The following is a 22,474-nucleotide window of genomic DNA, read 5'->3' on the forward strand; positions in this document are numbered from 1 at the left end:
GTACTGCACGTATTGCTGATAACGCATGAGGTATTTACAATGGTCAAAACTGCAGTGGAGATCTGATCGGGCTCCATGGCTATGGTGCCTGCATGGGTAATCCTGGAAAAAGGGCGCAAAATGTAGAAGAAGGCAGCAGAAGCTGTGCTGTTTGTTTCACGGTAGCTGAACAAAGGCTGAAAATTGTTGTCTTCTGTGGCTTTCATGGAGGTGGGAGCCCAGGACAGACTACATGGAGAAGCTTGGAAGCGTGGCAATAGCGGGAGAGCAGAGTTGGCGGTGGAAGCTGTGCTGCTCAGTTCACGATGGCTGAGCAAAGTTGAGTTGGAGAGGTGGATTCATAGTAGCAGGAGAGCAGCGGTGCACCATCTGCTGAAAGCAGTATGGCATCTGCACGCCAAAAAGTCACGAAACGATTGTCTGCCATAGCTTTCTGACGATACACACCCAGAAACACCCGCAAGAATGTTTTTGCCCCATCATACACTGGGAGCTTAACCCAGAATTCCTATGGGCAGTGGGGACTGTGGGATAGCTACCCACAATGCACCGCTCTCACATTCGATGCTAGCCTTGGTACTGTGGCCGCAATCCGCCGAATTCATGTGCTTTAGTGTGGACACAAGACCAAATATATAAAATAGCTTCTGAAAATTCAAATAGAACTTCAAAATAATTTCTTATTGTAGACATACCCTAAATGTCTTTCTTTAGCCCTTTGCCCATAGTCTCTCAGTGAAAATGGTGAAAGGAGATGGTTTCCCACATCCATCCACAAATTGTGTGTGTGTGTGTACACGCGTGCACACAAAAGATGTGGGACCAGATCCTGCACCCATCCATTTCACACTGATCCAGCAGTGCAAAGCAGAGGGACAGCTGTCATCTCAGTGCAGCTGGGATTCCCCAGATATAAAGGGACCAGGTGACATAAGGCTGCTACATCTGTTTCTACATCACCTGTGTCCCTCCATACCAAGCATGACGGGGGCATGAAAGGAAAGAGCACGATTACAGTGTGTTCCAGTGTTCAGTGGCTCATGAAATAGCTCCCAGGGTACTGTTCTAATCCATGGACTTTAGAGCAGCCCTTACGCTGCTCTAGGTTACAATAGTTCATCCCCTGGTGCGGCTGAGGATTAGAGTAACAGAAAAGGTGTCTTAGATCTAGGTCAAAGGATGGGGGACAATGGGAGATCTTCCAAAGAACTTGAAACAAACATCAGCCCCTTCCGAAAGTCTCCTCCATGGTTGGTGTTCAACTGCGTCATTTCAGGAGCATTGTTTATATCTAGTGTATCACTTTTTTTCTTGTAGAGCCCTCTGGTTAATTCATTTTTAAAATGTTGTACAATCTTCACTTGTATTTAATTGCAACATCTGATAAGTATGATAAAGAACCAGTTTATCACTTAAACTTCTGTTTCTCTTCTAGTTTGGAGCTCACAACAAACTAGGGTGATCAGATAGCAAATGTGAAAAATTGGGACAGGGGGTGGGGGAGGGGTAATAGGAGCTTATATAAGAAAAAGGCCCAAAAAATCAGGACTGTCTATCAGGACTGACTGGACTATAAAAAAAATCTGGACATCTGGTCACCCTACAAACATACATGATAGTGAGGTATTTACTAAATATAGGAAGGTGAATTTAGTGGATTAATTTGTTAAATTTCTTCAGAAATATTAAAAATACAATAGGATAAATTTTATTCACTATCATTTTTAAAGATGCCTGATGAAGGATTTATGGTCTGATATAACCCTTTTCACATTTAGGTCACTGGCTAGAACCAAACCCAGGTCGGTAGGGATCCGAAGTTGTTCGCACAAGAGTAGATTCTACCACTCTTACTCACACTGAGCAGCACCTTACTCTGCGAATAATCCCTTTTATTTGTATGATTAACAGGAATATATTCAAATACAGACATTATTCAGCATGAAGAAGGGTGGTGGCATCTTGTTCTAAACAACTATGAACAATCAGATAGCTGCTTGTTGGCCTCTGAAAATAATCTATTTAGTGGTCTCAGGCCAGTTTCCAATGAAAAAGCATCCAGCATTTGGTGGCTGCACATCTGATTATGAAGCAGGGTGTTTAGTTGAACTGAAGATGCATGTACAGATACATGTACATATCGATTGCATATCCAAAACAAATGCTTGCAGGCATACCCAGAGTACCTCACACACCAATAAATGCACTGGTATGTATATGGTATAAGCCATTTTCAAAAATACTTTAACACCGTTAGTGTAGACAAGACATATCTAGAATATGGACTAGAGGGGCACTTTAGCATATCCCTCTAAAATACAGCAGTATTTAAGCTATAGCCAGCAGGCTTTTAGAAATACTTTCAGAGTACATTTTTAGAGTACAACAATGCATATACAATTCCCATTGAGACTGCTTTGCAATGATATTCTAATGAGGATTCTGTCCTTTTCAGTAACATTTTTAGGGTGTGCATTTTTTCCCCTTAAAAAAAAAACAAACAAACAATCGATCAGCTTGCAGCTTTTGTGGACACTTCTTATTTGGAGACCAAAAAAGTTCGATGTAAAATTCTGCTTTAAGTATAAATGACTACTGCGAAATATATTAACTATTAATCTTAATTTCTCTTTTCAATTTTTCTGAGTGTATTTAGAAGGTGACCGATAACATCTGAAAAAGTGTTGTCCTAAATACAGATTAACTTAAATATTTCTCGTTTTCCCCATATGGACCTCAATGTAGTCATGAGAGTAGTATCAGTAGATGCCCTGCTCCTGCATGGAAATCAAGAGGGCTGTGTGCAGGCATAGGGATCTGCCCACATGAATCTCATTGAGGATTAGGGCCTTTTAAATAGGTACGTAGATTGCAAATGATTGGGCCAGAATAATGATGATGTAAATGTTCCAGTGGATCGCTCTTGGGTTCTTCTGCATCGGAGTGGGAAGATGCATGCATTTACAAATGTGCATGTGGTGTGTGAAGCACCCAAAATCAGAGAGATCAAACCATTTAAACTATTTCAGGAAACTAAAGTTATAGAAGCATAAAATATTTAGCAAGCAAGAGAGAGATGTTTTGCTAAGATCATAATAGTTTAAAGAAACCAAACGGCAAGAAAAAGAGGATGGCATACTATATAGACAGACCCTGACTTGCTTTAGCACAGAATTATCTCTGTTTGGGAGTAGGTTTAGTCAATGTTTGTATATGTTGGAAGAGGAGAAATAGTCAGCTGATGAGAGGAAGGAAGGTAAATTGTGGTTAACCAACAGAATGGTAAACTGGTTGGCAATGCTGTTGTTCATTATCAATAAGAACTCTAGGACCTGAAACAATTTTGTGCAGTCAGAGTTAACCCTGCAGTACATAATTTAAGATATCACATCTCAAGCAATTACGCTATTTTATATGGATTAGAGAGGTAATATAAACTACATATTTAAAGGAGTAGCTATCGAAATAGGTAACATTGCCATCTTGTTTTCTTTTGATAGCTTCTAGTGCTTTTACTGTTGAGTTAAAATGCAAAGCAGGTCTTAATTCCACTGTGTATTTCCCTTTCCTGATTGTCAGCTAATGACTATACTAAACCTATATTGGTGACATCAAAACTGCAAGAGATTGCAGTACATTAGCTGAATATAGTCTGATGAATAGAAAATATAAAATTTCACAAGGGGGAAATGGGAAAATATTTAACTGAGAAATCCAGAATATTCTCTAGTGCCTTGCACTAAAAAGGAATAAATTATACTTGCTAAATCAAGTACTGAACCTGGAGACTGCTGTTTAAAGGAGCGCTTTTTTTTTTAAATGGCTGTGTGTTATACATTCATCAAATCAGTGTTCCCAGAAAGCCTGAATGTGTTATTGGCATAAAAAAAGTCTCTAGAGGTTAGTATATATTCCAGTCACCCCAAATCATAAGTCTAAGCACCAGATCAGAAAGACCTGAGAACCCTGATACATACTAGCCTTCCTTCCCCCTAAACTTCCCTGTGAGAACCACCAAGGCATTCCATTATAATGTTCAGTTCCCCTCAAAAAAAACAAACAAAAAACCAAAACAGTCACACCTGTTACTCTTTAAAAGGCTCTTCCTTGGAAATCCCACCTCAAGTTTCCAGAAAGACTTAACTTCAGTTGTCAGCAGTATAATCAGGAGCAGATCACAGATTTTATTTTCTGGCCTCTGAAAATATAACAGAAGCAGAACAGAACCTAGGAACTAATATAGTTGCCCATGTGGAATGGCATGCAGCCATGATCCTATCAGATTTTACAAGTTTAAGAAGGGTTGAGTCAGTATTTGGGTGGGACATTTCCCCAAAACCACCTGCCTACATGCTGCAAGAAGTATTGTGGGTGATTATTCAATAGGTAGTGTTCGCCCCTTTGAGAAACTGCTGAACCAATTCTCCAGCACAGTGCTAGTGGGCACTGTGTTGCTGGAGGTGTCATTTTTCTTGAGCACTTTTGGAACTTTTTGTAGGAACAGGGACATTAGTTCTAGTTTTGTCACCAAAGTCCAACTTCAGAAGCTGCATTTTACCTACTTACATTTCTCCCTGCAGTTTCAATATGATAGTGGCATGCTTTATCCTTCATTGTTGTGCAGCATTTGTGTGTGCTGTCAAACAGCTGGAATTTTTCACCCCAGAAGCAGCTTCATTTCACTAGTGGATAAAATGATCCCCGAGTAATGGGCCAGTTTTGCTCCCATTAAGGCCCCATTCCTCCAAGTGGCTTCATGTGGGTGGCCCCACCATGGTGTTAATACAATGTTAATATGAGAGTTAAAATTTTTCAAGTCATGAAGTGTTAAAGTTAAGGCTCCAATAGCAACATTAACTCACATTGCATACATGCAGCATCTTCCCTTCCTACCTTTCTTGCTAAATGGTTACCAGTAACTTAATATATTTCTGTTTATATTAAAGAGGTCACAAAATGTACAGCATACGTGCATGTTGCTGTAAGATCCTTGGTCTGGATCCAGCACGGTGGTGCAGCTGCTTTGTGGTGTAGTGCTGATGCAACGTGACCCTCAAGCTGCTATTGCTGATTGCGGGCGGATCAGCCCAGCAGCACAGTCAAGCCTCCAGTAGCCTAGAATCCACCTTGGCTATACCAGTATCAAGGGCATGGCCAAGGTGTTCCTGTTGATCCTTCGCTGCTATTTGAGACCCTTGGAGTTAAGCATAATAAAGCTATACAAGATCCCTAAAGAGCACAATTTAGAGCAGCTTTCACCTGCTCCCATTTACACAAATGACTTAGTGCACAGCTAGCCTAGAAGCAAGGGCACAAATCCAATCTTTGCAGTCCCTGCTCCTGAGCTGTGCGGGGTGCTTTTTGGTGGCAGCCTAAAATTTGGGCCCTTGATTTTTATACTTCCTGACTCTTATTAATTTTAAGTATCCAGACTTCTAAGTTTGTGGTTTAATATAGTCATGGCCATAATTCCTTCACAAAACCACAGCGTTTGCATTCTAAGTCTCAGTGTTCAGCTGTTTGGGGATTTCTGTGTGAAAGTCCAGCAATAAGCTTTCAAAACAGGAAAAATGTTTATTTGTCCTCTGGGCCTGGGGGAGTTTGCCCAAATTTTAACCAAAAAAATCCAAAAACCTTCCAGGCAGAGATTAAGCTTGGAAACTTTCAGCCCAAGTAGGGTTTTTATTGGAAAATTTGAAGCATCTGAAAACTAGGAATTAAAGAAATCATTTTGCAACTTTATGATAGCACGGTCTAACCAAGCAACCGATACAAGACAACCCAGATTTTACCTTGCTCTATATGGCTGGAGTGGGGACAGTTGTGTTAGGAGCCTTCCCCAAACTTCCTGTGCCAAGGTTGACCTTTACTACAGTCCTTGCACTCCCCTGATTAACAAAATGCCATGAGGTTAGCACAGCTGCTAGCTCAAGCCTCTCCAGAGGAGGTAGAATCATAACCCCACGCTCCTTTCCACTGGTCGGCAGGAGCAACAGGTGGTATAATGCTTGTACAAGGCACAATGCCCCCCAGAGGTCTAACTGAGGTAGCTCATCTCTGCTTAATGCCCTCAATGCCCGGCTGTGCCTGAAATGGGTAAAGTTCTAAGGGCAACGTTTTCAAAGTACTTAAAATCACTTTTGAAAATTGGACATAAGAGCTGCCATACTTGGTCACACCATGATCCACCTTGCCCAGTATCCTGGTTCTGACAGTGGCCCATAACAAAGTTTCTGGAGGAGCATACAGAACAGAGCAATTATGAAGTGATCTGCCCACCTTCCACTCCAGCTTCTGGCAGTCAGAGGTTTAGGGTCACCCCAAGTATGTGACTGTCCTTGACCATCTTGACTAATAGCCATGATGGACCTATCCTCCATGAACTTATCCAGTTCTTTTTGGAAACCACTTATACTTTTGGACATCACCACATCCAGAGCATTGAGTTCCAGAGGTTAGTTGTGCACTGTGTGAAAAAAGTACTGCCTCTTGTTTACATTAAAACTGCTGCCTATTAATTTCATTGAGTAACCCCTGTGTTTTGTATTGTGTGAAAGGGCAAACAACACTTCTCTATTTCCACACTATTCATGATTTAGGCTCTATGTCACTTATATGCCTTGAAATTTTTATCCAAAAGTATGTTACTTTAAAAATATTTACCTAGAACATGTGCAGCATCTTTCACAGATGTCTCTACAGATAGTGTGTAGAATATGGATTTATTCTACAGTAATATCATGGATAAAATGAATGACCCCACATCCATTAGTCTTAAAATCCTAGTTTAACAATGCTGAATACTCAGGCTATTATTGCTCATAATGTGCTTTTATCTTCCATGTATAGTGATGAATGAAGAAGTGAATAATGCTTCTCCTTTATCTCCTTGCTTCTACAGGAGGAATATTTGAAACTGTGGAAAATGAACCTGTTAACGTTGAAGAATTAGCTTTCAAGTTTGCAGTCACCAACATTAACAGAAACAGAACACTGATGCCTAATACCACATTAACCTATGACATCCAGAGAATTAACATCTTTGATAGTTTCGAAGCTTCAAGACGAGGTAATTATCTTAATATTTTAATCTTCTGTAATTTGTATGTTCTGTACAGTGTTATGCTTTTGCGGTAGCTCAGATATTTAGAGACAAAGTATAGCAGGAAAATTCAGTCTATAGCATTATTGGGAGGTAAGAGCTAAAGCTGGAAGACACTTTACTCTTATCTAGTCTTTGATAAGCTAACACCACCAAATGGAAGATGGCAGGGCCAACCCAATTCTCTTTAAAAAAATGGATTTACCATAGAATTCTGAAGAAAATGAAAGTAGGTTAGAAGAGAACAGTGAGATGTCATGTCTCATAATTAAGATACATTGATATACAGAATTCACACCAAAACTAATTCCAAGGTACTAAGAACAGGGTGAATGAAGAGGTTATCCTGAAATGTTAACACTTTGCGAAACAGCAGATGGGTTGCTCTAGTCTAACCATTTATAAAAATTGGGCTTGAAAAAGTAAGAAATATATATTCTCATCCATTTATTTTCCCTGAAAAGATGACAAGTGTCTGACACCTCATCTAACGTGCAGACTAAAAGTCAAAATCTCATCTGGGACTGTTACTTGTTTCCTTGGACACAGCCTAATCATTCATTTCTAAAAGACATCCTTAAGTATGCTAAGAGTCCATAGACAGTAGTTGCGTTCCCTGAATTCAAACACGGTCACAAAAGTTGATTGAAACAAGACTAGAAAAGAGAGCCATAAATCACCAAGGCTTGAGGATGTGCTTTGCAGTTCATTCATTAAAATAATGTGGGTTACTGTAAAAGCAAATGCATAAAATAAGTTTGCTAGAAGGCAAGTTCAGGATTTCTGAACTAGATATGCAGACCCACATCATGAGTCTTGTTAGGAACAATGACTTGCTCCTTGTTATTTATATATTTGCCTCATAGCACTCAGTGTAATTTATTACTCAACTTAAAAACAAAAACAAAACGAAAACCGGGGAGCTGCTTCAGACAAAATTATAAAATTCCCTTATAAGATAGTTCTCTGTAGTTTTTCTTGTTAATTTGCCTTTCAAATATCATTTCTGGACTCATGCATACTACATAGGTCGTGGTAGGTTTTAACAGACAGAATTTCAGATTCCATAAAAAGATCCTACCTTGTGGCTACTGAGAACTACTATTAAACTCATATTCCAAACCACATCAAATAAAAACATTTACTTTTTGTCCTCATAAAACATTGACAGCATCTTTATGATTTTAGGAGTGTTAGGATATAGATATTCAGGCCTGCCTGTAAAGGCCTATACTTTAAGAATGTAGGTGTATGTTTATCGTTTAGCTAGTAATAGGAGGTATACAAGAAAGAATCTGTGTAAGGGCCTTCTCTCACTGTGACAGTCTGAGGCCCTGTTCTTAGGCTAATGCCTTTGGCTGAGCAGCAGAGGCAGTCATATGCTGGGAAGCGCACGGTCACATCCTCACATTCCAAACTAGTCAATATGGGGCTGTTAGGAAGGTGATCAGATATATCACCTCCAGAGAAAGGGAAGAGCCTAGAAGATATAAAAGGAAATTTAGGTTGATAGTTTTCTGTCTAGTAAGAACTCACTTATCAATAGACAGCTGGGAAACCCTTATGTCTTTATAGATGTAGTTGTGAAATCCTCACTTCTGTATTGTTTTGTCATTATAGTTCCCACTTCGCTATTGTTTACTGGCATGGTCTCTGTCTGGTTCTGTGATTGTTTGTCTGCTGTATAATTTATTTTGCTGGGTGTAAACTAATTAAGGTGGTGGGATATAATTGGTTAGGTAATCATGTTACAATATGTTAGGATTGGTTAGGTACATTTAAGTAGAATGATTGGTTAAGGTATACCTAAGAATATTACTATATAAATTAGGGAAAAACAGGAAGTAAGTTGGGATTCGAAAATAAGGAAAAAGGAACTTGGATTTAAGCTTGCTGGAAGATCACCCCAATAAACATCAAATTGTTTGCACCTTCGGACTTTGGGTATTGTTGCTCTCTGTTCATGCGAGAAGGACCAGGGAAGTGGGAGAGTGAAGGAATAAGCTTTAACAGACATCAGTACCCACAATCCTTTAAGAAGGCTTGCAAATTAAACCTTGGAAAGCCATGTTTCATGCGGTGTGCGTACACAGTGCTCATTTGTAAGCTGAGAAAATAAGAAGTGCTTGATTTTCTGTCACATTGGACTAGTATCATAGAGCTAAATATTAGCAGAGAAGAGCTCAAGCTCATTGTCTTTGTTTGGATAATTTTAAGCATTTCAAGTAATTGCAGTTTATTTTATGTTATTCAACATTTCCAACAAACAAGAATCAGATCACTGCAGGCTACATGGAATGGTTTCACCCCAACCCATAAAGATTAGAAATATTTGCAGCTAGATTTCTATCACATACACAAGAGCTGTGAATTTTGTTGCATTTTAGAATGATTAGCCTGAGGAAAAGAGGAGAGGAACAGAGAGGTGTAGAGCAACATGGGTGTGGGGTTTTTTAGTTTATCGCTAGAAATAGCATACATTATGGTGATTGGAGTAAAGGTATCCTGCTTTGATATGATTTCCAGAACAATCTTATTTTTTTTCTTATGATATCACTGGCTTGGGCCTGCTCTTATTAATTGCAATGGGAATTTTGCTATTGACCCCAGTGGGAGCAAGACTGGATCGAATATGCATTACATCATTTTGCATTTAAATTACTTAATCGCTAGAAGACATTTGCTTGACATTTTAAAAATGAATATACCAATGTGCAGCGAATCTCCATTTCTCTTTTTATTGGAAATAACGTCCCTGACCCTTAATAGTAAAAAGCAAGAAATATACAACACGAATCACAATGCCCTTGCTTCTTTATAACTCTTTGGCTTGAAATTAACAAACTAACTCATTTTGATAGCAGTTGGCCAACCTCTCCATTGTCACTCTGCCATGAAACTTAATTCATATGACATTCATTTGACATATAGGTTTTCAGTGTAGCTCTAGGTTTCTCCAGGATAACACCACATTGAGTGAGGCATTTCAGCTCAGTCTGATGAAAGGTAATGAAGTGAAACAGTCATCTTATTTTTTATTTGCTGCGAGTTGATTCTGTGATATACTGCTCATCAGCTGTGCAATGTAAAGTATCTCTAATGCAGGTGCCTTGGGGGACTGGAGAGCAGCGCGGTCACCCATTCTCAAAAGCACGCCTTTCAATACACAAAATGTACCACAAAACCAAAACTAAAAATGCAGCACGTTACCTGACTTTGCAGATCATTTACAGCTCTTTTCTCCCCTTCCTCTCTTTCACAGCATGTGACCAGCTTGCGCTTGGTGTAGCTGCACTGTTTGGTCCCTCCCACAGTTCCTCGGTCAGTGCAGTGCAGTCTATTTGCAATGCTCTTGAAGTTCCGCATATACAGACCCGATGGAAGCACCCTACAGTGGATAACAAAGATACATTTTATATCAACCTCTACCCAGACTATGCAGCGATCAGTAGGGCAATTTTGGATTTGGTATTATATTACAACTGGAAAATAGTGACAGTAGTATATGAAGACAGTACAGGTACGTAACCGTTGGGGCATGATTATATATAAAGATATTTTGTTTCATAAAAACTGAAGGTAGTAGGATGTAGCACATATGGGAGAATTCTCCTAGGATGTAGTGTAGAAACTTATCACTTGACACCCTTTTACAAGTTTTCACTTTATCAGAATTCAGAGCTGCCCATTCAAGTGCTACCACCCTTGCGGTACCAGCTGGTGCTTTGCATACAGAAAGAATATGGTTTGACCACTGCTATAAAATGACATTGTGCTTTTCATCACTGAGAACAATAATACAAAATCAAATAGCTAATCTCCACAGGCTGTGCTGAGTAATAGTTTGTGTGAGTATGCTCTAGGAATTATTTTGGGGAAGTTCTGTGGCCTGCATTACACAGGAGGTCAGACTAGATGATCACAGTGATCCCTTCTGGCCTTGGAATCTATGAATGTCAGGTTGAGAATTGCACTGATGCATAGCTGACCTGGAAGTAATTGTATGTAGAAGATTACTGTTGAGTAACTCAAATTGAAGCCATTTTAACATGGATGATATCGGTGTCCCCTGAAATTGTGCCCTGAAATCACCAGCCTGGATAACAAGTGAGTGAGTATCTGAAAGTCAGGCTGTGCATTCTGCAGTTGCTGCTGATGCTGCTCCCCTGGAAATGAAATTCAGAAGAATGTATTCCTCTTGTGGTGAAGTTCCCTTCCCCATGTGCATAATGTGGTACGTGGATGACACTTTCATTGCTGTACACTGGGATACCATAGAATATCAGGGTTCGAAGGGACCTCAGGAGGTCATCTAGTCCAACCCCCTGCTCGAAGCAGGACCAATCCCCAATTAAATCATCCCAGCCAGGGCTTTGTCAAGCCTGACCTTAAAAACTTCTAAGGAAGGAGATTCTACCACCTCCCTAGGTAATGCATTCCAGTGTTTCACCACCCTCCTAGTGAAAAAGTTTTTCCTAATATCCAACCTAAACCTCCCCCACTGCAACTTGAGACCATTACTCCTTGTCCTGTCCTCTTCTACCACTGAGAATAGTCTAGAACCATCCTCTCTGGAACCACCTCTCAGGTAGTTGAAAGCAGCTATCAAATCCCCCCTGAGTTTCTTCTCTTCTGCAGACTAAACAATCCCAGTTCCCTCAGCCTCTCCTCATAAGTCATGTGTTCAAGACCCCTAATCATTTTTGTTGCCCTTCGCTGGACTCTCTCCAGTTTATCCACATCCTTCTTGTAGTGTGGGGCCCAAAACTGGACACAGTACTCCAGATGAGGCCTCACCAATGTTGAATAGAGGGGAACGATCACGTCCCTCGATCTGCTGGCTATGCCCCTACTTATACATCCCAAAATGCCACTGGCCTTCTTGGCAACAAGGGCCCACTGCTGACTCATATCCAGCTTCTCATCCACTGTCACCCCTAGGTCCTTTTCCACAGAACTGCTGCCTAGCCATTCGGTCCCTAGTCTGTAGCAGTGCATTGGGTTCTTCTGTCCTAAGTGCAGGACCCTGCATTTATCCTTATTGAACCTCATCAGATTTCTTCTGGCCCAATCCTCCAATTTGTCTAGGTCCCTCTGTATCCTATCCCTGCCCTCTAGCGTAACTACCACTCCTCCCAGTTTAGTATCATCCACAAATTTGCTGAGAGTGCAATCTACACCATCCTCCAGATCATTTATGAAGATATTGAACAAAACCAGCCCCAGGACTGACCCCTGGGGCACTCCACTTGACACTGGCTGCCAACTAGACATGGAGCCATTGATCACTACCCGTTGAGCCCGACAATCTAGCCAACTTTCTACCCACCTTATAGTGCATTCATCCAGCCCATACTTCTTTAACTTGCTGACAAGAATACTGTGGGAGACCATATCAAAAGCTTTGCTAAAGTCAAGAAACAATACATCCACTGCTTTCCCTTCATCCACAGAACCAGTAATCATAGAAGGCGATTAGATTAGTCAGGCATGACCTACCCTTGGTGAATCCATACTGACTGTTCCTGATCACTTTCCTCTCATGTAAGTGCTTCAGGATTGATTCTCTGAGGACCTGCTCCATGATTTTTCTGGGGACTGAGGTGAGGCTGACTGGCCTGTAGTTCCCAGAATCCTCCTTCTTCCCTTTTTTAAAGATGGGCACTACATTAGCCTTTTTCCAGTCATCTGGGACTTCCCCCGTTCGCCACGAGTTTTCAAAGATAATGGCCAATGGCTCTGCAATCACAGCCGCCAATTCCTTTAGCACTCTCTGATGCAACTCGTCTGGCCCCATGGACTTGTGCACGTCCAGCTTTTCTAAGTAGTCCCTAACCACCTCTTTCTCCACAGAGGGCTGGCCATCTACTCCCCATGTTGTGATGCCCAGCGCAGCAGTCTGGGAGCTGTCCTTGTTAGTGAAGACAGAGGCAAAAAAAGCTGTCCTTGTTAGTGAAGACAGAGGCAAAAAAAGCATTGAGCACATTAGCTTTTTCCACATCCTCTGTCACCAGGTTGCCTCCCTCATTCAGTAAGGGGCCCACACTTTCCTTGGCTTTCTTCTTGTTGCCAACATACCTGAAGAAATCCTTCTTGTTACTCTTGACATCTCTTGCTAGCTGCAGCTCCAGGTGCGATTTGGCCCTCCTGATTTCATTCCTACATGCCCGAGCAATATTTTTATACTCTTCCCTGGTCATATGTCCAACCTTCCACTTCTTGTAAGCTTCTTTTTTATGTTTAAGATCCGCTAGGATTTCTCCGTTAAGCCAAGCTGGTCGCCTGCCATATTTACTATTCTTTCTTTAGAAGATCAGTACCACTAGCATATATCCTTTTGTTCAGTGAAGGAAGAGATTTGCAGAAACTTTTGCCTTCCTGGGAACATGGTCAAGTGTTTCCAAAGGTGGCGGAAGACTAGGAATTTGCCCTGAATGCTCCTTAAGAATTTCTGAATATTTGAAAGAGACTGGATTTGCAATGGACATGGATTATCAACTCATTCAGACTATGGTAGCAGATGTTAGTGCCCAGGTTGGCAAAGTCTAAAACCATGCTGATATAGCAACAACCATATTTCAACCAGTGCCATTCCCCTCACTAATGTGGAAAAAGATTCAGTTACTGAGAATCGTGTTAACCAAACTGCATCTCCTCAGGTAGCCTACAGAACCATTCTAACCCACATTTCTCAGAAAAGGTCCTGTTAGCACATCAGCCAGTGAAACAATGCCACAATCATCTTTACAAGAAATGTTTGAATATCATCGTCAGCAGTGGCAGATTAGCCACTGGGCCAACAGGGCCTGTGCCTGGGACCATGGCCAATTGGGAGGCCCCTGGAAAAATGGGCACCGCTGTGCACCCACCCACTCTGCCCTGACCCCATTTCCCCAGCAGACACACCAGGGGTGGGGGCAGAGTGGGTGGGTGCAGGCAGAAGTGGTAGGGAGGGGCCCCAACTTGCACTGGCCCAGAGCCCCACAAACGCCTAATCTGCCTCTGACCAGGCATAGTCTAAACCAGTGTAGACAGACTTAAAATTTTGCACCTGTTGCAGGAAAAGTTTATGTGCAACATTCCATTTACAGCTTATAGAAATTTTCAAACTGTCAGATCTCAAAACATAGGAACTCCAAGCAAAAAGGGATACAGACACATTTTTCATAAGGCAGCCCAGAGACTCAGATGAAATTACATTTCAGGGCAACACCTTTAAAATCACAAAGGTGATTCTTTAACATGCTTCCAAACACAACGCAGAGGCCAGTGGAACTGAGCTAACTAAACCACACTTGCATTTTAGACAAATGCAGCGCACACTCATACATGCTCTTCTCAATGCAAGCAAAAATAAAATAAATAAATAAAAATCAAGGCTGAAGTTGCATAGCCTCAGCTTCCAACAGCCAGTTGAAAGTAATGCCATTTTAAAGTCTTTATTCAGTCAAAAACCTCTCAGTTACATTAGTTAAGAGCTTTGGCTAAGAAAATGATTCAGGGCTGAGTCCACTACCAGCACCCAAGGGACACTGGATACATCCAGTATCTCTCTGGAATTCATATGAGCTGCTTCTTATAACACAGCTAGAGGAGGGTAGAGTCTTTAGCAACACAATCCCTGCTACCCCAGGGGTCAAGGTATTAAGCTTACAACTTTAGGGTGGGATTTAAAAAAAAAAGTGCTCTGTGTTAGCTTAACTCCAACATCAATGGCAGAGTTATGTTAAGGTTTCGTCTTCATGGTCAGAAAGGATTGCTTTTATAGCAGGATAGCTAACCAGCATTGGCTATCACTGTAAAATCCTAGTGGGAGTTGGAGGGAGAAAGAGCACTGTATTTTTATTGTGAGGTAAAACTAGGTGAGATCAGCTATAGGTTGGTGTATAGCATTGACTTCACCTCTATAGTTTACCTCTCAGTAAAACCACACTGCTTTGTTTCCACTAGGATTGTTACAGTGGGATAGTTAATGTACATTTAGTTATCCCAGTTTTAAAAAAAAAAAAATCCTATCTTTTTTGCAGTGAAGACACAGCCTACACTAAGCGCTTTTGAAACTCCTATCATTCATCTGCCACAACTCTCCCCTCCCAAATGTGGTATTGCACTGCTGACCATATACGACTTAATTTTCTTCTTTTCCTATTGTCTATTGAGTTCACATAGAAAGATAGGGGGGCTTTCACACCCCTATACAGGAATTCAAATGGTGTCTAAATAGATCCTTTGATACTTGTTTATCCACCCCTATTCTGTACAATCCAAGTATCTTACTATTGACCACAAAACCCTTAAATGGGATGCTCAGAACTGATCATTTATATCATAAAATAGATGTCAAAAAATGTTATGACCACAGAATCCTTGCTAGCCACATCTGGAGTTTTAAGGTTAGGTTAGTCTCTAAGGTGCCACTAGTACTCCTTTTCTTTTAGGAAGGTTATTGTAGCTCAGCAACGTTTTGTTGGATTCACAAGACAAGATGTCAATATATTTATGGATATAGAAATGTAAATTTATGTTTCAGTCTAGCAATATATTACCCAATTAGCATTAAAAACATGAAGTGTTGCTTACTTACATTCCAGAGATGATTAATGTTAAAGAGATTTGATCTGCAGAGATATTTACAATGTAAATGAATAATCAATCATGACATTAAATAGGAGTCGGCAGAGCAAACAAGTCAAGTATGATCAATAAAAGACGCCACCTTTGGATTCTGAGCAGGAACTGCTTGGCTCGGGGTTTTTTTTAAGTTACTACACTATAAAAAGAAAAAAACTTACTAAAACTGTAGGAAAACAGCAAACCTCATTTTTTCTTAGAAATTAAGTGTACATTACCTGCACTTTTAGTCTTACTAATATTACAGTTGCACCTAGTATTGTGCTAGATACTGTACAAACACACAATAAAGTCCCTGCTTTGAAGAGCTTATATTCTTTCAAATGGACAAGACAAAGGGTTGGAGGGGGAACAGAGGCACAGAGTGATTAAGTAATTTACCCAGCAACACAATGCGACTTAATGGCTGACTTGGAAATAGAACCCAGGTCTCCTGACTCCAAATCTATTGCCCTACTACACTGTCACTCCAATTATTTCTTTGTCAGAACTCTTCAAATATTCTTCCATGGAGCTATGCTATTTTACACTAGCTGAGGAACTGGCTCCTAGTCTGAAGCACCAATCATGACATGTTTTAGATAAAACTGGACCTTAAAGATATTAGTTCAGTAAGTAGATCAGAGTACATAATTTGTGTTTGCATTTGTTTGCGTAGGCCCAGGTAACCAAGTAATCCAGATTGAGCAATCATTCCCCCAATCTTATCATCATTCACAAATTACATCAGCAGCGATTTTATATTTACTTCCGGATTGGGCCTAGTACTGATCCCGGAAGAACCCCACTAGAAACACCACCATTTGATGATGATTCCTCAACCACAACTGCTTGTTGAAATGTCAGGTAGCCAGTTCTTTATCCATTCAGCAAATGCTTTATTCATATTGTACAGTGCTAATTTCTTAATCAGTCATGCGATACTAAGTCAAACACTTCACAAAAGTTTAAGTATATTATATCTACACAGTTATCTTTATCAACCAATCTTGTAATTGCCTCAAAGAAAGAAATCTGGTTTGTTTGACAAGACCTATTCTCCATAAAACCAAGTTTACTGGCTTTAATTATAGTCCCATCCTTCAATTCTTTATCAATTGAATCCCTTATCAGCCTTTTCATTATTTTGCCTGGAACTGATGCCAGGCTAACCAGACTATTGTTACCTGGGTCATCCTGCTTGCCTTATTGGAATACATGCACAACATTAGGGCTGCTCTGGGTTGCATTCCTTCCCCTCTTATTAGTATTTATTGTGTTAAGTACCTGGTCACTATTAACCTTTTTAGTGAGCATGGAAGGAAAATAGAAAAATCAGTATTTTTGATGTTATCTGTTATTAGCTCTCCTTCCTTGCTAAGTAGTGGATCTGCACTTTCCTTCATCTTTCTCTTGTTCCTAATATATTTAAAAAAAACCTCTTTATAATGCTTTTTGTCCCTTATTAGGTATAATTTATTTTGCATCTTCGCCTTTCTGATTTTGTTCCTACATGATTGTGTTATTATTCGGAACTCATCCTTAGCAATTTGTCCATGTTTCCACTTTCTGTATCATTCCTTTTTGATTTTCAGGTAATTAAAGAGCTCCTGATGGACTCATATTGGTGTCTTACTTTTCTTCCTATCTTTCCTTTGCATCGGGATCGTTTGCTGTTCTGCTGGCAATATTGTCTCTCAGAAACTGCTAGCTCTCCCGAACTCTTGTTCTCCTAGATTTTCTTCCCATGGGACCTTACCTACCAGTTCTATAAATTTCTGAAAATCTGTTTTGAAGTCTATTGTCTTTACTCTGTTGTCCACAAGCCTTCCTTTCCATAGAAATGATGAAATTTATCATTTATGATCACTTTCACCCAAATTGCCTTCAGATTTGCAACCAATTCCTCCTCTAAAATGGCTCTCCCCTGGTTACTTCCTCCACCTTCTGAAACAAGAGGCTGTCCCCAATGGATTCCAAAAATTTAGACACTTGTGTTTTGTCAAATTACTTTTCAAACGATGTCTTTGTAGTTGATGTCTAGGTAGTTAAAGTCCCCCATTACTACCAGCTCTTTTGTTCTGGATATTTCTGCTATTTGTTCTAGAAATAGCTCACATTCACCTACTCCTATTGATTTTGTGGTCTATAGTAGACCCCTACATAGCATGCATTTGCCTCATTAGCACCCACATATTTATAAAATAAAATTTCCTAAAGCTTTATTCTTTTCAAAAATATCACAGCACATTTGCTCAATAAAGAATTAGGCTATGGTATGTTTGAAATTTTTAAACAAACTTGATTTTAGAAAAATGTTGAGGTCAAATAACTCAATTTTTTTGGAGGTGGAGGTAAATGAAGGAAGTCCCACACCATAATACATACCATTACATTGTTAACCATTTACTAATTTATATGCTGCTGGTGGGTTGAGTTTGCCCTCTCCAGCTAATTCTCCTGGAGGATCATTGTTATATTGCTCTAAGATTAATTAATTGTCAGGGTGCCTAAAGCTTTTTATATGAGCTTTATCTCCTCTTTTCTCTCTCTTTTTTACTGTTTAAATCTAATTAAATAATTTGCCCATGTTCAAACAACCATAAACCAGGTGGTCGAAGAAGTAGTGTGTGAAATTTCAGCCAAGAGGTGATTTATTCAGAAAATTAGGCACTCTAAGAGTTTATAAAAACAGTGCCTCTTCAGCAGTAACTACAGCTTAGCACTTGCTACTTTCACATTCTAATACAATTTTAATTAAAAAAAATCAGTTAGTCCTTTTAGTCAGTTAGACACATACAAACATCATCTTATGAATGGAATGCCAAACTCCAGAGTTCAATCAACATGTATCAAACTTCAGTGAATTTTAGGTGCAAGATACAGAGCCTTGTTCCTCAACACTCCTGAAGTATTTGTTTTGACTTTTGAATTAAAACCCTATTGTGAGTTAATTCCTCCAGTTTTCAGCAAAGGGTCTACTATATTTCTAATAGCCATGGGGTAAAAAAAATACTATTCAAGTGTTCTGATAAATGGCTATATGAATCCATGAAAGAAATTAAGAATGCAACTGTTCAGGGTATAATTTCCATCCCTAGGAATTACACACAATATCTTTAAGATACAGCCTTTCTCCATCCACACAGCTAAAAATTCTCCTCTGGGTCCTCATTATTTCACATCTTGACACTACAACCTCTTCTTGTCTTGTCTTATCAAGCACCATCTTTCCTACCTAAATCCATTCAAAATGTTGCTGCAAAAATCATTTTTCTGGCTCCTTGCTTTGACTATGATATTACCCCCTCTTTGCATCCTTCCACTGACTCCATGTCAGGCATATACCACATTTCACGTTTTTTTCCCCTTCAGTATTCATCACCTACCTGCACCTTACATATCATTTCTTATGTCGTAGAGAACCACAGACCCTGGCTCCATTCCACCAGCCTTGATTGCCAATTTGTTAAATTTTTCCCAATGCAGATTGAGCTTTGAGATATTACCACCCAAAGTAACAGAGCCTGAAATTCTAAGTGCTGCATATGCCCAGCTAATACACTTTCTCCCCCAACCTCAAAACCTAGAACATCAAATTGTGATGGCATTCAAATCTCAGCTTCAAAAATTGAAGTGTAACTTCTCACACACTTTTCTTTCTAAAGGTATTTCTCTTTGCTATTGATTACTTCCAGTCACCGTTTGTGGGGGTTTGGCTGTTCTTAAAATAGCAGCTGCTTTCAGACATAATTCAGGTTTCAGAGTAGCAGCTGTGTTAGTCTGTATTTGCAAAAAGAAAAGGAGTACTTGTGGCACCTTATAGACTAACAAATTTATTCCACTGAATGCATCTGATGAAGTGAGCTGTAGCTCACAAAAGCTTATGCTCAGATAAATTTGTCTCTGAAAAAAGAAAAGGAGTACTTGTGGCACCTTAGAGACAAATTTATCTGAGCATAAGCTTTTGTGAGCTACAGCTCACTTCATCAGATGCATTCAGTGGAATAAATTTGTTAGTCTATAAGGTGCCACAAGTACTCCTTTTCTTTTTTCAGACATAAGTGCTTCTTCAATTTCTTTGTTCCCCCGCAGCTGCACCTTGCCCTTTCATTTGGCCCAGAATACTTAGCTACCGCTCCTAGGAACCTGGGTGGGGGAGGTCAGGGACGAAATACATTAGAAAGACCACACACATCAGTGCAAGCCTACATTTTCCACAGTACATTCTGAGGGAGTTGGGCTTTTTCCTTCACCCCTGCCATGCAGAGTCATTTTCTCCAGCAAATCCCATTCTTGCTCCCACAGTTCACTCACAACTGTAGTGTAATTCCTGTTGCTACAGAACACATTTAAACAAAGCAAGAATGTTCGAGCTCGGATATTATTGTCAGTATGAAGCTCTCAACGCACCAGAAATGTTTTCTGAATCTCCATTTTTCTTTGTTAAAATCATTTTGGTCCCAGTGGCTGAAGCATCACAGTTTGCAACAAAATACTTGAATGTTTGAGACAGCCAAACTACAAGTTTACAGCCAAATTACATAAACTCCCCTGCTTGCTAGTCAGTTTCAGAAGCCTGTGCTCCATTCTTATAACAATGAATTGAGGAGGTTGGCTGGAAGCCAGACTGTGGTCTCTGACCATGTGTACAATGATTTCCATTTGAATACTCATAATGGTTATATTGACTGTTTATGCTTAACCCCCCCCGAAAAGCACAGAACCAGTACAACAGGGGAAAAGACATTTGTTCCAATATAAGTGTGAGTTCTTGAGTGAAAGCCAACACCATACAATGTAGCAATCATCAGTTAACATCAGAGGAAAAAGTGATGCTTTATCTTGTAGTTTGCCTTGTATTAGTACAGCACTTATACTAGAGGATTATTCAGCCAAGTAGGGTCAAACACAAAGTAAATAAAATATGCCCCCTCCCACTGGCCTGCTCAGGGGTTCATTTTCATAATTACTATTTGTTAGTTTTTCTTAGTAGGTATCTCTTGCTTTTATTCCATTTATCCTGTCACTGGGACTTAAGGTTACCACCCATCCCATTTTCACCCAGACAATCCAGGTTTTAGTTTGTGTGTCTGGTTGTCATTTGAGAAGCCCTGATGTCTGGAATGGTTTTATCTGGTGGTGGGTGAAGAGGCAAAGCAGAGACCCCCTCAGGGGTGGGGCCGCTGGGGTCTGGTTACCCACAAGTGGAAAGGTGGCAATCCTAGGTGCACCTGTCACCACTGATCTGGTGCCTTCTCCTGGTCACTCTGAGGATTAGCTCCTGAGGTAGACAGCCCCTGCCATGGTTAGCACACCATTACTCTGTCTCTCCTTCTGTTCTGCGGTTCCATTGTCACTCCCAGACTGTCCGTGTCTCCTTTGTGACTTAGCCCTCCACCTAGATCACTCAGGGCATGTCTACACTGCCCGCTAAATTGGCACGGCTGCAATTGATGTAGCAGTGTTGATTTTGCAGGTCAGGTGAAGACACGCTATGTCAGAGAGTACTCTCCCATTTATTTGTGTACACCACCTCCCCGAGAAGCTAAGGGAAGTCGGCAGGAGAATGTCTCCCATTGACACAGTGCAAACCCCACAGTAAGTGGATCTAGCTACGTCAACTTCAGTTACATTTAGGGTTGCCAGGTGTCTGTTTTTCAACTGGAACGCCTGGTTGAAAAGGGACCCTGGTGGCTCCAGTCAGCATCGCTGACCGGGCCATTAAAAGTCTGGTTGGTGCGGTGTTGGCCGGAGGCTCTGTGCAGCTTCCCAGAAGCAGCGGCATCTCCCTCAGCTCCTAGGTGAAGGGGTAGCTGTGGGGGCTCTGCGTGTTACCCCTTCCCCAAGTGCCCTGTGGCACCTGTGGACAGAGGCAGCATGCAGAGCCACCTGGCTGCGCCTCCCCCTAGGAGGCGGAGAAACATGCCACCACTTTCAGGGATCCACCCAAGGTAAGCACAGCCTGCAGCCCACACCCCTACCCCCAACCCCCTCCCAGAACCCACACACCCACTCCCTCCCAGAGCCTGCACCCGACACCCCTTCCTGTACCCCAACCCTCTGCCCCAGTCCTGAGGCCTCTCCCATACCCAAACTCCCTTCCAGAGCCCAAGCCCCAAACCCTCTCCCATGGCCCAACCCCTAGCCCAGAGTCTCCTCCTGCACCCCAAACCCTTCACCCCAGAGTCTGCACTTGCAGCCGATGCCCTCACCCCCTCCCACACCCCAGCTGCCTACCCCAGCCCAGTGAAAATGAGTCAGTGAGTGAGGGTGGGGCAGAGCGAGCGACAGAGGGAGGGGGGGATGGAGTGAGCAGGGTGAAGCCTCAGAGAAGAGGCTGGGCAGGGGGAGGGGGCAAGGGTATTCCGTTTTGTGCAATTAAAAAATTGGCAACCCTAGTTATGTTATTCATGTAACTGAAGTAGCTTAACTTAGATTGATTTACTGCAGTAGTGTAGATCAGCTGCAGCGTTTCCCCTTCTGGGGTACAGGCCTAGGCAGTCTTCCCATTCACTGCCTCAGCTCTATGCCATGCCCTTGGTGATTGGTAGGGGAGCCCAGACCCACCCTTTTCTCAAGATTCCAGTCCAGGGACACTGAGCTCAGCAGTTCTGGGCTTCCTCTCTCTCTACCCTCACTGCTCCTTCCCTGGACTGCTTCTTGCTACACTGGCTCCCCTTCTCTTTCTGGCTGTACCAGCTCCAAGAATCCTCTTCCCAGGGCATGACTACCCTTTCTCAGCAGCAGACCCCACCTATA

The 22,474-nt window shown here is 41.2% G+C and overlaps 1 protein-coding gene across 7 annotated transcripts in view; it reads left to right on the forward strand.

Moving 5' to 3' along the window:
- GRIK1 (glutamate ionotropic receptor kainate type subunit 1) overlaps nt 1–22,474 on the forward strand; it is a 230,669-nt gene that overhangs the window by 104,091 nt on the left and 104,104 nt on the right. For 6 of the 7 annotated variants that reach the window (XM_073362600.1, XM_073362592.1, XM_073362544.1 and 3 more), the window contains exons 2-3: nt 6,902–7,069; nt 10,365–10,622. In XM_073362600.1, the coding sequence (XP_073218701.1) occupies nt 6,902–7,069; nt 10,365–10,622 (426 nt within the window). The remainder of the gene's footprint in view (nt 1–6,901; nt 7,070–10,364; nt 10,623–22,474) is intronic. The other variant, XM_073362573.1, reaches the window with a different exon arrangement.

This window comes from Lepidochelys kempii, chromosome 1 (assembly GCF_965140265.1).
Source record: "Lepidochelys kempii isolate rLepKem1 chromosome 1, rLepKem1.hap2, whole genome shotgun sequence".
In the NCBI taxonomy this organism is placed as follows: domain Eukaryota; kingdom Metazoa; phylum Chordata; order Testudines; family Cheloniidae; genus Lepidochelys; species Lepidochelys kempii.